The sequence below is a fragment of the Diorhabda sublineata genome, chromosome 7 (genome assembly GCF_026230105.1).
Source record: "Diorhabda sublineata isolate icDioSubl1.1 chromosome 7, icDioSubl1.1, whole genome shotgun sequence".
Taxonomy (NCBI): Eukaryota; Metazoa; Arthropoda; class Insecta; order Coleoptera; family Chrysomelidae; genus Diorhabda; species Diorhabda sublineata.
In genome coordinates, this window is record NC_079480.1 from 16,695,538 (window position 1) to 16,710,213 (window position 14,676).

Below are 14,676 nucleotides of genomic sequence, written 5' to 3' on the forward strand. Positions count from 1 at the left end.
TTCTTTTATTTGATTTTTTTGGAAGAATGTTTTACAGTTGTATACTCTGCATTAAAGGATCAATGATCATGGATATGCTCTGGTAAATCGTCGCAATCTCGTAATTCGCGACTTTGAGATTTAACCGAAAAACATTAGCAACAAATAACGTCGAATTGTCACAGTCAATCAACATTAGATTTTGTTTTTTTTTTGTAGCTTTAGATGAAAATAAACCAAAAACAAAAATACGATTTGAAATATTAGTTCCGATTAAATGCACTATAAAAGAAAATTTTGTTTACAAATTTGTGGAAGGTTCAGAGAAATCAGTTTCATCTCGAGGACAACGAAATTATATTTAGCCAAACTTGAAATAAAATAAAATAAATGAAGCTTCTCCACCTTATCCTATAATAATTATTCTAAATGAAGATTCCGTACAAATGTAATTTCTCTTCTTACCAAAGATTTTAATTTTTAATATTACCTTTTAGTTAATAATTATTATCAGTGAGCAAGAATACTCTAGGTTTAGGTGGATAAATTTTAAACTTAGTAAGAAGAAGCTATAGCAATAAACTATTAGAGACTACTAAATTAAAGAAAACAAAAACAGATTGGAATATTAAAGAAAAACAAATGCAAACAGATTTTTTAATCAAACCGAAAATGGAATCAAACTACTGTGAAAAAGATACATTCAAAATGTATTTGGATAATTTATGTAAGTCTGTCCAAAATGCTTATTGTGATTTTAAAAATATATGGAAGAACATATATGAAACTGTTCTCTATACCACCAATTCATGGACATTGTTATCGGTATCGAGAATCGATCGCAAAAAATCGATACCGATACCATTAAATGTACGGAAAAAATTTTTTTTAATCCAGTTTATATTGTTATCAAAATGAAATTATTATATTTTGGAAAATCATTTGTTAAAATATTTGTCTTTGTTTAAACAACAGGCTGCCTCGGTACATTTATTGCGCCGACAAAGTAGTTCTATATCGTCTTTGATATATTAGGTGTAAAGTGTAGAAAAATCCTGCTTTTAAAATAACTTGGATAATGATTTTGATTTTTGATACAATAACCAAAAAACCAAAGAGCTTAATGTAGATCATGTGTTTCCTTCTGTTAAGGATTGGTTCAATTTAATTTCAGAACATTTATTAAACCCATTGTTTGTTTTTATTTGCGAAATTGCCTCATTTATCCCTGTATAGGCATAGATATTTTAAAATTAATATGTAGGTTATTCAAACAAATTATTAATATGGTGGTATCGGTATCGAGAATCGATTTTTTAGGTATCAGTATCGAGAATCGAAAAATTTTGGTATGGGCACATCTCTAGTTTCACCAAATGGGTTTTAACTTTAAGAAAAGTGCATTCAATTAATCTTGACATTTTCAACCTCGAGATTTTTGTACCACTTGTATGGCTTTTAAAAATAAAATAAACTATCAACAGATGAGTAAAAGAACAGAAGGAGAAAGATTGTGCAAAAGAAGAGAAGGTTACTGACAAGGTAAAAAGTGTTGTAGATAAATCAAAGCGTTTAAGGATGATATTCAAGCTGCCAAATGATATGTGTGCTCTCTGCTTTAAGTAAAATTGAAGTGTCATCAATTCACAGTGTATAACATAACTTAGTGTGATATATTATGTTATATACGACCACAGAAATATTTGCATTTAGCTTAATTGATCTTTTAAATAGTGAAGTGAAGAATTAAGCAATTAAAAAAATTAGTTGACCTTCAGTCACTGAAGACGATAACTTATGGAAAATTGGTGTAGTAGTAGTGTAAACAGTGGGTTCAGTACTTACTACTGTCTAATGTTACATGGGAAACAATGAAGTCTGTATTATCATATGTATGTCATTTATAACTGTACAATATTTTGTATTAAGCCTCCCTTTTGAAGTATTTCTTATTTTATATAAATCTGACAGATCGATTCATTTCAATACCTTTCATTATTGAATTACTAAGGAGAACAAAGAATATCAAATGATGATTGTATATTTTTTCTTAGAAAAAACCGAAGAAAACTTGATAAAAGAAAGTGCTTCATACCATGGAATGTTCTGTTGTCGATATATAATTTTAAAAGTGGCACATGAACACAAACTATGCTGATAGTACAGAATTGTCATTCACCGTTATTACTCCATAAATGGAGGATGATATCCATACCTTTGTACGTAGAGATTGTCGCATAAAAGTAGAAAATATAATGAAATAAATATTCCAACATATTTGCCTTAAGTTTTACTTATGAAAAACCTAATATTGCTCAATATTCATAAAAAACTCAGTCGTAATGAAAATTCATATGAATTACCTAACGGTAATTTGAGTGAATGTTTTGTCCATATGCAACAACTAACAAAAATTACTATAACCCACATGAGCTTATCGGAAAATTTTTCAAATTTTCAGAAAAATATTACTATTAGTTTATGAGATACATGTCAACTTGATTCATTGTGATAAACCATCTACATCATATCTATAAAATTTTTCAAATAAGCGATAGTTTTTAAAATGAAAACAACAACTATATAGTTTCCTATGAACAAACATTGGAAAGATTGAAAAACTATGTGCATATAGAATACTCAAAAAAATTACATAAGCTTTGACAAACATAAAGTAATAAAAAAAACATTTGATATAACAGAATGATAAGTATAAAAAGAAGTATCCTTATCCCTCTTTTGCAATGCAAACAAATAAATTTATATAATTTTATGTAATCTTACCTACAACTTTCATTTTTCTTAATAATTCGAGATGTGTCCAAAAAACATCTCCTGGATCGCTAGGAACAATTTTTTGAAAATCCTGTATGGTTAATGCATCCAATTCTCTACCATCCATCAACCAATCGCTCAATTTAATATTAGTTAAATTGAATTGGCGCACCGCCCACTGTACCCAATGTCTAACTTGGAGAGTAGTCCTAAAATAATAAGTAGAGAAGCAATTTAGAAAAATTGATAAGCAACATTTATTATTAAACATATATTATTTCGCAAGAAACTCAAATGGTGTAGAGCAGAGGTTCCAAACTTTTTCAACCCTCGGCTCCCTTTTATTCATTTCATTGAAGGCGCACCTGGAGTAATTTACTTATTTTGCATTGCATGACATTATATTTTTAATTTCTCTTATAGTTAATTGTCAATATATTCTTACACAACATATTATATAAGATTGTTACTATTTTTATAACAACAGAAAATTTCGGATTTTCAACTTATCTTGTTTAGTTACTGACAAAGTTTTCCAGGTTTACTTTGTTCTTACAAAGTCAAGAAGTAACATTTAACAACATACAAGAGTTGTAATAATACATGATATACTGCCAAAAAATCTACTTGGAACAAAAATTAGGAAAACACACCTCCCTTCTTTTAAAAAATTCTAAAACATAATTGAACATAAATGAAGTGCCAACTTGCAAAAAATCAGACAGAAAGTCCATATGTTTTTGTTTCAATGGGAAGGATGCGCTTGTTTGTCTCTTATGAGTGCATTTTATCTGGGAGTAAATTTTGATAGAGCCACTTGAATTTCTATTTCAATGTTAAGCTTTGCTCTATACTTGGATTGCATCACTGCAATAGCAGAAAAATCACACCCGCAAAGGTAAGAACTGGCAAAAGGAATAACAGCTAAGAATTCAACTAGTAACTCAATTGAATGCTAATAATTATGGATACTTCTCTTTATTTTCCGTTCTTGCTGGCGGGATAAATAACTGATGGAATGTTAAGATTTTAGAAAAAATAATAAGAATACAAACAAGTAATTACACAAAGAGATATTGTGGGTTACAGTTCATATTTCACAATAAATAGAATTGGAAATGTAAAAAAATGAGATCTAATTAATTAGTAATCTAATAAAAAATATTACCATTCTTTTGGATCAGATGGAATTTTCAGTCTTTCTTGTTCCTTTTTATAATTTGCATCGACTTGCCATTGAACAATATTCTTCGATTTACTAATTGTTTCTGTAGCTTTTACTTGCTCAGATTCTTCTTTGGTAGAAATATCTTCTACATCGGTATCCTCTACAAAAAAAATTTCATATCCTTCTATTCTGAAGAAGAGTTGTAGCAAACCAAAAGTTTTTTCATTACTTAGCCATACATAATGCATAATAATAAAAATAAATTTCATATACAAAGACAAAAGTAGACATTAAAACTAAAGGTTATGGAGATATGTGGCTATAATAGCACATAAAATATAAATATATATCAATGTAAAATCGATAACAACTCAATTCCAGTCTACTAGTGAATATTTCAATAAAACGTCTCCTTATAAGTCCACGAAAATGAAAATTCTTAAATGATAATTTAATTAAGTAAAGACACGTCGCAATTACTTCAACTTTTGTCTTATTGCCTTAATGGTTTGGACAACTAGTAGATTCAAAGAAAGAAATATTACAAAAATAACCTTAACGATAATTTAAAAGGAAATGAAAATAAAGTTAAGAAAAAAAAGAAATCCATGACAATAAATATTTTATTTTAAATAATTCCGAAAATAGAAACATTTGGAGATTAATCTTGTGATCTGGGAATAGTACCACACCAAGAAATATTTCTATTATTAAAAGTAATTTGAAACTTCACTTTTATTGTCAGAAGATCATTCTACTGAAACAGTATATTAATGCATAGAGAAAAGATAATTTTCAAAATTTTATTTTCATCTGATTATTTTATGAAACTCCATCTGTTTGACGGTAACAATGTTTTCATTCATTATATAAATTTTTTAAAATTGCAATATCTGAGCACAACTTTAAAATTAATCAGTGGAAGCAAAAGCCAGATAAAGGCAAATCCTCACTCACACATTCCTATTAAACCAGTGTAATGAGAAACTAGTGGAAGAGTTAAGTTACATTAGTAGACTATAATTAATTGGGTTAAAGAGTTTACAATGTTTTTTATACGTATAAAGATACACATTGTCGAAAGAGGAAAATTATGAATACAATTAGATTTATTGTGTTAGTTATATAGAAGATAATAATTTCTCTTTTTGTATTGCCCTGAGAAAATTTACATTAAATGACCTCCAGTCTTTCACCAAAAAAATACTTTTTTTGATAAAAACTGAAATTAAATCGAAGCATTAAATGGAATTTCTCTTTAAAAAGCCAGAAGAGACCTATAATCAAAACGATTTTTCAACAAAAATGCTCACTGGACACTGTTGGTTGGAGTACCACTTGAAGAGCATCGGAGTAAATCCTGACAGCTCTTGTCGTTTTATAAGCAAAAAATGTTTTTGTACTATGGAGGTACCGTTGCCAACGTTCCCAGAGATCTAAGCCCAAAACATGGATAGGATACTGAACACACTATAATAAATAACCAAGTTATCGTCTAGGTCAATTAGAACTTATTTACTTGACCTTCCTATTTTATTCTAAATTTTCTCATCAATGAACTTCCCGTGAAAAATAATTCCAACGAGAAAACCTCATTGGCGGCAAATTTCACATTCATTCCTCAACTACTAAACTATAGAGTGGAGGAATAGGCCTGTAGTAGACTGTATAGTAGTTTTGGTTTAGTGGTAATATAAACAGTGTGTTCAGTATGAATATCACCAGAAATTACAACTTGAATGGACAGTAATGTTAGATGAGGAAAAGGTTAGATCCACAGCAGATTTGTTTTTTCATTTTTAATGATATGTATGGATTCCCCAGTATTTAGTAGTACCAGATCAATTGTGTTAATGCTTTATCTACATTATATCCATCTTGTCATTTATGTAAATTCATCTTTTTAGTAGATACTGTAGATTATGAATTCCACTACAAGAGTTATATTGAGTTTTTATAGAATTTTTGTAATTTTTATGCTAGAGGGGGATGGGTAATATGATACACCTCAATAATAAACTATAATAGCAAATGAGATCAAAACACCATACAAGAAATGAGCAGAAATGCCATTGAATGGTATACAGATAGATCATAAATAGCAGATGAAACTGGAGAAGGAGTGTACGAGCCCAGAACTAAACTCTCTGAAAGTCTTATCAGCGCACCAAGCATTTTTCAAGTAGAAATTTATGCAATTGAAAAATATATTCAGTGCAATCTAGAGAGGAACTATCGCAAACAGAAGACAGTCAAGTAGCCATTAGAGCTCTAAGCTCAAATATCATAACTCGTTTGGGATTGCCTAAAAATATTAAAGGAGCTAGACAAGAAAAATAAATTTACCCTATAATGGATTCCAGGTTATACCGGAGCGAAGGGAAATGAAATAGACCTTAAGCTCGCTAAATTGGGGACAGACAAGCCCTTCATGGGACCCGAATCCTTCTGTGGTATCAGCTACAGAAAAATGAAAAAGGCACTGGAGAAGGTAGATGCAAGTGAAAACAATTATGGGTACAACCTACAGGGGTTGAGGCAGACAAATACTTTTCTGGGAAAAACTATAACCAGAGTAGATCTGCTGAATGTAAATAAGAACAATCTGCGAATACTATTCGGAGTTCTATCGGGACACTGTCGCCTCAACAAACACCTGAAGATGCTAGACCTAGCAGACAATGCGGCGTACATTCCACATTCTCTAGGACTGTGAAACACTAAGGAAGTCCAGAGCACTACACCTGGGAGCGCATGAAATAAAAGACAAAGATTTCTGGCCATCCCACATTCTAGACTTTTTAAAAGGAGTGGGATTAATGGATCAGCTGTAAACACTGGGTTCTCCAGTATCACTGCAAGATAGGGGGACACAATAGATCCTTTGGGTCACAATGTATTCGAGACCCCAAATCCATACATATATACATGGGTAATATGTTTAAATTTTATCAATTTGGCCCTATAAATTTATTATTAAAACTAATAGCTGAAAAATATAAATTACCTAAATAGAAACCACTAGTTTTGTGATCATTAAGCATTTGAATGGATGTTTGTATTATTGGAGAGAAGAATTAAAACTATTAATTAATTATTTGATAAATATAATTAAAATAATGACATACCTATATGAACGTAATCTTCTGCGGGTTTCAATACATCAATGATATTGATTCTTTTAAGATTTGTTTGAACCTGTACATTAACTTGAACTAGTCCTTCGCCTTGAACACACTGTTCAACCAGATTTTTATCATCATCCAACTAAAATAAGAACATACATGATACTTAATTTGCACAATACGTTGTCTATTCTTTTTGAAAGATTATTTTAGAATTACAGATTACAAAACACTATTTCTATCAATTTGTTTCTGTTTCTTGAGTCTATTTCAATCCATTTTGTGTGTATATTGTATGGAAATAAGGTATAAACGTAAGGAACTCATATATCTCGTGTTTAGTGTTTATAATCAAGTAAAAGTTTTTGAAAACAATGACAGACCAAGTGATAAATGGTACAGATTATTTCTCAAAAGACATAAAGAATTTGCCAAATTCTTATTCCAAGTAGGAAAAATGTGTTTAAAAAACAAATCGACAGCTAGTTTGAAGAAGTAAAAGTGAAAAAATTAAATATCTATAAAATATTATACCAATGAAAGAAATTGAATAAAATTCTTTCTATAATGTGTGTAAAACTATGACTAGTCCTTTTATCTAAAAGTGTGGATAATTGGTTGTTTACAAAAATATCTAACAATTTTTTTGAGGAATGACTTGAGGGGATCCAGTGGAATAGTTAGTTTATTATAATTTATCAAGACATTCTACTATGATAATTAAAATTAAGTTGGGAGGGATTTTACATTGAAATTTCTATATTTTGCAAAATATTTTAAATACCATATTACAGTTGATTAAAATATGTAAGATATATTTAATTTAGAACCTTTGAACAAATAAAGAAGAAACTTTCATACACTATTTTACACATATAAAGTAGGTCTCAAATAATACTTTTTGAGTTTGGAATTGATAAAAGCTTCAAACTTTCTACTATGGAAAAGAGAACAAAATATTATACAATAATCAATGATTTTTTAATATGTCTCACAATTATTTTTACGAATGCAATTCAATGTTTCAGATATGCAGATAGTGTTATTGACAGTGTACACTATGAAATTATTATTCTGCTAACCCTCCAAAATGTATCCATAATTCTATACCATAACCATCATGACATATGCAATTGTCTTTTTGTCGAAATGATTAGTTTTATGGTCAGCTGATGTGAGACTGACACTTGGTTGGTTGTTAAGCCAAAAATAACTAAATTTCTCCCTAGAATTGCAACTTGCACGCTATAAAAATGGCACAAAACTGAAGTGCCAGATCTTGCATGAAACAATCAGGTGAACCTATCTATGCATGCTTTTGATCAAGAAATATTGCGACTTGTATTGATTGCACTTTGTATTATATCATGTCAAGCGACCTTTAGTAGTAAAATCTTAATCTTAATCTAAATCTTAATTACTCGCTAATAACCCTGTGTGGTTGATGCGTGGAAAAAAATATGATTTCTTGCATTTTTCTGTAACAATCTGTTGGTAGTAAACCAGATCTTTGTATCATGCAAACCCTTCGATATAAAATACTTCCCATTCCCAGTTTCTGATGATGTCATCAGCAAATAGTGTTCCAAATTTTGAAATGTGATATGTGTGCTTCTCAGACAAAACTAGTTCAATTAGATATTGCCTGTAGCTGTAAGATAATTAATTATTGTATTTTGTTACAGTACACAATTTCTTACTGTATAGTAAAATTTGTTTTTTGTAATAATTATTATATATTACAAAAAATTGAGCATCAAGTCGTTTTTCAAAAAAATAAATATCTTTAAATCGATGTTACAAATTAAAATCCATACTTACAATTTGAACACCCTGCAATGCAAAGACATATCCTTGTAGTCCTACTCCCAATCTGTTTTCTATAAGTTTTCGAAGTTTAGTCAAAGGTTCCCTTATATCCATATGTTGCATAATATGTTGCGATTGGGGATTAGGTACCATGTTCATGAAATCGGAATCTAATTCATTCATAAGGTTCTCTTCAAATTCTGAAACTCCATCTAAAGAATTCATTATACCTGAAAATAACAAAGATCTGATTTGTTTTAAAATTAATTTGACTGTTTTTGGACATTTGAAAGCTAGAAAATATTCAAAAAAATATCTAAATTCTCTTTTCTTTGGCTGTTACATAAATTAAAGGCTTCTTAGATATACACAGTGAATGAGGATTTAGTCAACTAATCATCTTTGAAAAAACGATATCCACAAATGTCTCCTGCGATGTCAATATTTTATCCACTTTATCCACGTTTCAAATCAGTTTATTATTTGTATTGTTTTGTAGTCTCCAGAAAAAATTCATTTCACAATGACTTCACACCTATTATATAATGAATACATATTTTCAAATCAATCTTATGAATCTAATGATCCCAAGATGTCAAGTACCTGTTGACTTCAACAATAAATCAACAACTAGGAAAAGAAAAATTATAATCAGAGTAAGTCATTTTAGAAGCCTAAATACAGGTACAAGGGAATTGGGACAAAAACTGCTACCAATATATATGTAATTAACAAGTTTGAGAAGTTTACAATGATTTGTACTCTTAATTTAATATGGTTCTATTACTAGCAAAAACTAACACAGAAGTAGATGGCATAGTATTAGGATAATTACAAAATTGAAACATCCTAATATTCTGATATATAATCAAACTTCTTTTAAAGAAAATTTGTATATTATAAGATAGTGAATAAATCTTTAATATCTATTCTTTTGTCTCAACAGAGAAGAAATAGTGTAGGGGAGAAGGAGACCTTTTGAACAATTCTGACTCACACATCAAGTTGGTAGTCTGTGTGTTCATGCCTCAACATCTGTCAATTTACCTATAGAACAGCCAATGGAATTTTCAAATGAATTTGCAGATGCTATTTTTACAGAGAAATTTAGCAGTTTAACAATCAAAAATCGGGTTTTTTAACTATAGCTGGAACTAGTAAGAACAATTTAACACCTAGGGAAATGGTAATATATCAAATTCATCAGAATAAAACAGTCAAAATATCAAAATTGAAAAACAGTTTAAAGAATAACAAGGAGCAGTTAAAGATATTGAAGATAATGTGGAATATTGGAACATTTGAGTGTATAGAAGAAAGTTTAAATAATATAAGAATTCACTAATTACGGTTAAGAATTCTCCATAGACAAGGTACAGAAAAGTGATGACTATTTGTGATAAAACTTATTTTTTTCTATGTACAAAAGAAGTCTCTACAACCTTTTATTTCAACTATTTCTCAAGGACAATATTAAACAAAGTTAATTGTTCTGCTCACAATAAATGTGATGTTAACAATTATTATATAGATAGATAAAAACCTTAAAAGTAAAATTATTCGTAAGTATATTTGAAATTTTACAAACATATATGTAGGAGTCGAATGTTTACCTAACTGAGTAGGATCTTCTAATGAGTTAATATGCTGTACTTCACTGTTACTTGTACCATTACTATCGTCTTCGCTATTTAAATGGGAATCTAATTTAACGGCGCAAATAGCTGTTTCTGGATAATATTCCGACATATTACCTTCATCATCTAAAATATACCTGAAAAAAATAAAAATATTTAGTTTCAATAATTACTTTTTAATAAATATATATACTACTTTTTCCCTGGTTCCGATTGAGATGTACAAATCTTTTGTCCAAAATCGTTTAAGCTTAAAATGAATGTTTGTTCCTTATTTTTTTCCATTATTGAAAATACCAGTTTAATGTTTAGTTTTACTCACTTTGAGGGGTTAGATATTCTTCTTTTTTATGGCCTTCTTCCACTTTTTCGTTTGACCAGACATAAGTTTATTTCTTGTTTCCGAAAACTTAATTTAACACATTGTCTATAGCATATATGTAATACTTCTATATGGATAGCTTCTATAAGAGGAAGCTGTTCCAATCAAGAAATACGGAATGGTAACGATTTCTCTATCCTATGAGGTTACATCTCGGCTCTGCGCACTCCCAAGTTTAGATAAAGTGTCTCGAACGAAAGAGAAGATTAATATTATCGGCACCGTAACGTAGGAACGCTTTTTTTTCATACCCACTGTCCATATAGGAGTATTACATATATGGTCTATAGTGATGTGAGAAGTATAAATTTATGCATATTAGCTTTAAATATTGAAAAATTTTTAAAAGCTAGTTGTGTTTATTGTTTAACTATAATATTCAAATTGGAGGTAATAAATTTTTGTGTAAATAATGTTCCAGTATGTAGTTACTAAAATTACATCACATGAATATGGACAGAATCCAAATCTTATTATACATGGAAAAATAATAACAAAATATGGACCCTGCTTACTTGCAATTACTGATGAAGAAAAACTGTGCTTTGTATACTTCTGTGAAGATTATAATTTAGGCTTCAAAGAATTGAAAAACATTTATCCTCTATCAAATTATACTCTTAATGATCAAATTATTGGCAGGTTTGTTCATTACTTTGAAATGAATGCAACTGGCATTATTCACTTGCAACTTAAAGGTACTAATTTTCAAATGAAAGTTTGGGAATATTTACTAAGCATTCAGAGAGGATCTACAGTTTCATATGAAGAAGTAGCTAAAGGTATTGGTAATCCTAGAGGGTCTAGGGCTGCAGCAAACGCGATATCTAAAAATAATATTGCTTATTTTGTTCCATGTCATAGGGTGATTAGTAAAAATCATAATCTTAATAAATACAGATGGGGGGTAGAAATAAAAAAATTGATATTGTGTGAAGAAATGATGAACTCTTTCAAGAATTAGGAAAAAAGGCAACTTCAGAGAAGTGAATGAAGCTATTAAAATATTTATAATTTGTTTTGTTACTTCTGGTAACTTTTTATTTAAGAATTCTACTGAAAATTGTAAATTTATTATTAACTTTTTTTATTATAATATTTGCATATTTACAATCTACATCACATGTGAGTATTAAGTAAATTAGTGGTCTGTATTTAACTTGGAAGGGAAGCATTCATTAATGCTGATCCTTATATACTATTTTTCAAAATTGTAGTAGGTCTTGAGGCCTACGTAGTTTTCTCGTGCATGCACAATTATTGGATAGTTCTTCTATTAGCTTGTTGTCATGGTTTGACATCTGTTGATTGTATGTTACGGCCATAATCTGAATCTCATTTTTGATGTAAGGAATGTTGAAATCTGAATGGAGGGTATGATTACTGACATACTATGGAGCACCCACCAGGTTTCTTAATGTTTTAGATTGAAACCTTTGTATTATGTTGATCGTAGTAGATTTAGGGCATCCCCAGAATTGGATCCCATACAGCCAGATCGGCTTTGAGATTGATTTGTATATCAGCAATTTTTTGGTTATTGACAATTTTGATATCCGTTCGACGAACCAGTACATTTGACTTGAATTAATATCTTCTCCTAGCCTCAATGTGTTTTTTCTAAGTAAGTCCCTGATCTAGATGAAGGCCGAGATGTATTTGGTTTCAGTTGCTAGGGGTATTCATATGTTGTTTTTAATTATTTGAGGGCATATATTATGACGCATGGTGAAGGTGACTTGTTCTGATTTAGCTGGGTTGATGGGCCATTTGATGTACCATTTGGGTCGTCATTTGTAGTTAAAACAGCTACATCATCAGCAAATGAAGCCATTTTAGTGTTAATTTTTGTTATTTGATTTTATACTTGTAGTTTTATATTTTGTTTTTATTTTAAGCAGAATATACGCAGTTTTTCAGAAAAAAATCTTTTTTACAACATCATTCTTATTAACCTTCCAGAACTGGCTCAGATTCTGGGTAAGGCCACTGGCGGCGGACTGTGACTCCGCATATGTTTCTGTCGCACGGAGAATGTTGTATACAATATTCATCAGATTAAAAAAGAATAACAATAAAAAACTTTTAATATTTATTAAACCATAAAATATATAAAATACAAATAAAACATTTTAATTCTGAAAAATTTGAAAACATAAATAAAGATAATTGCATATAAAGTTGAAAATTAAGGTAAATTAGATTCGCTACAAATACAAGTTAAATGTCCCAGACACATGAACTTGCCACAAGTCAGCATTATTTGCAGGTTGGAGATTTTGTATTCCGAATATTTCCTTTAGCCTAATCGTTATAGTTTTGGGAATATTGGTCTGTACTGCTCGACAACGAAGATAATTTTCGGCTATTTGAGAAATTAGCATATGCAAAAACTGTTTTCTTGTTATTTTTTTGGCCAACGTTTTGTAAATGAAAAAGTACCATTGAATTCACTCCGGCTATATTGAGTAATGAGTAAAAAATTACCATCGGCCATCGTTTCGTATTTCTAGCACAATTTGTCTAGACTATGTACACCACCCTTGGAATTGTTGTAATCTATAATCACTTTTGGTTTTCCTGTTAGTTCGTGAATTTTATCATCATGATGAAGACTTGATATTAGTAAGACGTTTTTGTTTTTCTTGGGGATATAAGAGACCAACGTTAAATTTTTATTGTAAGCAAACATACTTGAACCTATTGGCCTTTTTGTTGGATTCGAAATTTCTAAAGGTGAGAGTGAAATCCGTAAACAGAGTACGGACTAGAGGAGTACTGATAAACCAGTTATCACATGTCACATTTCTCCTAGAATGTCTGATTGGTTCAACTAATCTTTAAACAAGGGCTAAAGAAGAATTGTCCAAAGAGTGAGGTCCATCCGGCTGTTTGCCAACATAAACCTCCAAATTGCTCGTATAAAAAGTTTTAGAATCCACCATTACAAAAATTTTCAAGCCATATTTATTTGGCTTACTGGGAATGTATTGTCGAAAACTGCACCCGAAACGCCTCCAGTTTTTCATCGATTGTCACATTTTGAAGTGGCGTGGATGCAGCTTTACACTTTTCAACAAAATAATCGAAGATATCCCTGATTGGAACCAATTTGTCCGTAGATTTTCTTTCCAACCGTGTATCTATATCATCAAAACGTAAATGTTGTAGTAGGAAGCTAAACCGAAATTGTGACATTGTAAGGCGGAATTATTCAATACCAGTTCCATTGTTGTTCCACAACTATTTGACATTTAAACGACTTGACTTGAGAACTCCTCCCAAATAGGGTAAGCTAATCAATGCCTGAATTTCAGCCGCATCCGTTCCTTTCGCATTTCCAAATGTCAACAGCGGTTTTCAAAGTCTTTACAGGTGCTTTATGGCCTGTTAAACGTGTAATCAAATTCTCTGAACGGGTTTTGGTGGAAGCAGGAACTTGTTTAAGCAATTTAGTTCCATCTTTTCCAGTGAAAAAAGGTATCTGTGTATGATATTCTTCCTTACTTATTTCCATTGTTTCCACTTCATCATCTGAAATTTCTTGTTCAGTGTCGGAATTCTCAAATTGTTCTTCCACATTATCGTCATCTTGCAAGTCCTTATTTATTTCGTCTGCATCATCTTCGCTCAAACACTCTAGCATTAATTTGTTTAGTCTGTCCTGTTTTTGTTCGTACAAATGTGAAAATCGGCGTCTTACCTTTCATGAAGTTAAAAATAACAAGTTTCAAAATCTTTATTTGTTGCTGGCGGCGGACTCTCAGTCCGCATTTATTTATAGAATTAACACTATATCAT

General features: G+C 30.3%; 2 protein-coding genes across 3 annotated transcripts in view; one reads left to right on the forward strand and one right to left on the reverse strand.

Annotated features, from left to right (window-relative positions):
* The window catches only part of LOC130446680 (DNA-binding protein Ets97D), a 32,609-nt gene extending 21,573 nt beyond the window's left edge, over positions 1-11,036 (reverse strand). Inside the window, exons 1-7 of one of the 2 annotated variants that reach the window (XM_056783063.1) lie at positions 10,816-11,036; positions 10,690-10,743; positions 10,470-10,630; positions 8,869-9,086; positions 7,051-7,189; positions 3,923-4,082; positions 2,764-2,963 (exon numbers count right to left, since the gene is read on the reverse strand). In XM_056783063.1, coding sequence (XP_056639041.1) covers positions 2,764-2,963; positions 3,923-4,082; positions 7,051-7,189; positions 8,869-9,086; positions 10,470-10,605 — 853 coding nt within the window. In that variant the 5' untranslated portion in view covers positions 10,606-10,630; positions 10,690-10,743; positions 10,816-11,036. Of the gene's footprint in view, positions 1-2,763; positions 2,964-3,922; positions 4,083-7,050; positions 7,190-8,868; positions 9,087-10,469; positions 10,631-10,689 lie in introns of both variants that reach the window. The other variant, XM_056783062.1, reaches the window with a different exon arrangement.
* Positions 11,037-11,205: 169 nt separating this feature from the next.
* On the forward strand, positions 11,206-11,935 carry LOC130447076 (bifunctional transcriptional activator/DNA repair enzyme Ada). Its single transcript, XM_056783734.1, has one exon. The coding sequence runs from the start codon at positions 11,288-11,290 to the stop codon at positions 11,837-11,839; it is 552 nt and encodes a 183-aa protein (XP_056639712.1). The 5' UTR covers positions 11,206-11,287; the 3' UTR covers positions 11,840-11,935.
* Positions 11,936-14,676: the final 2,741 nt, after the last annotated feature.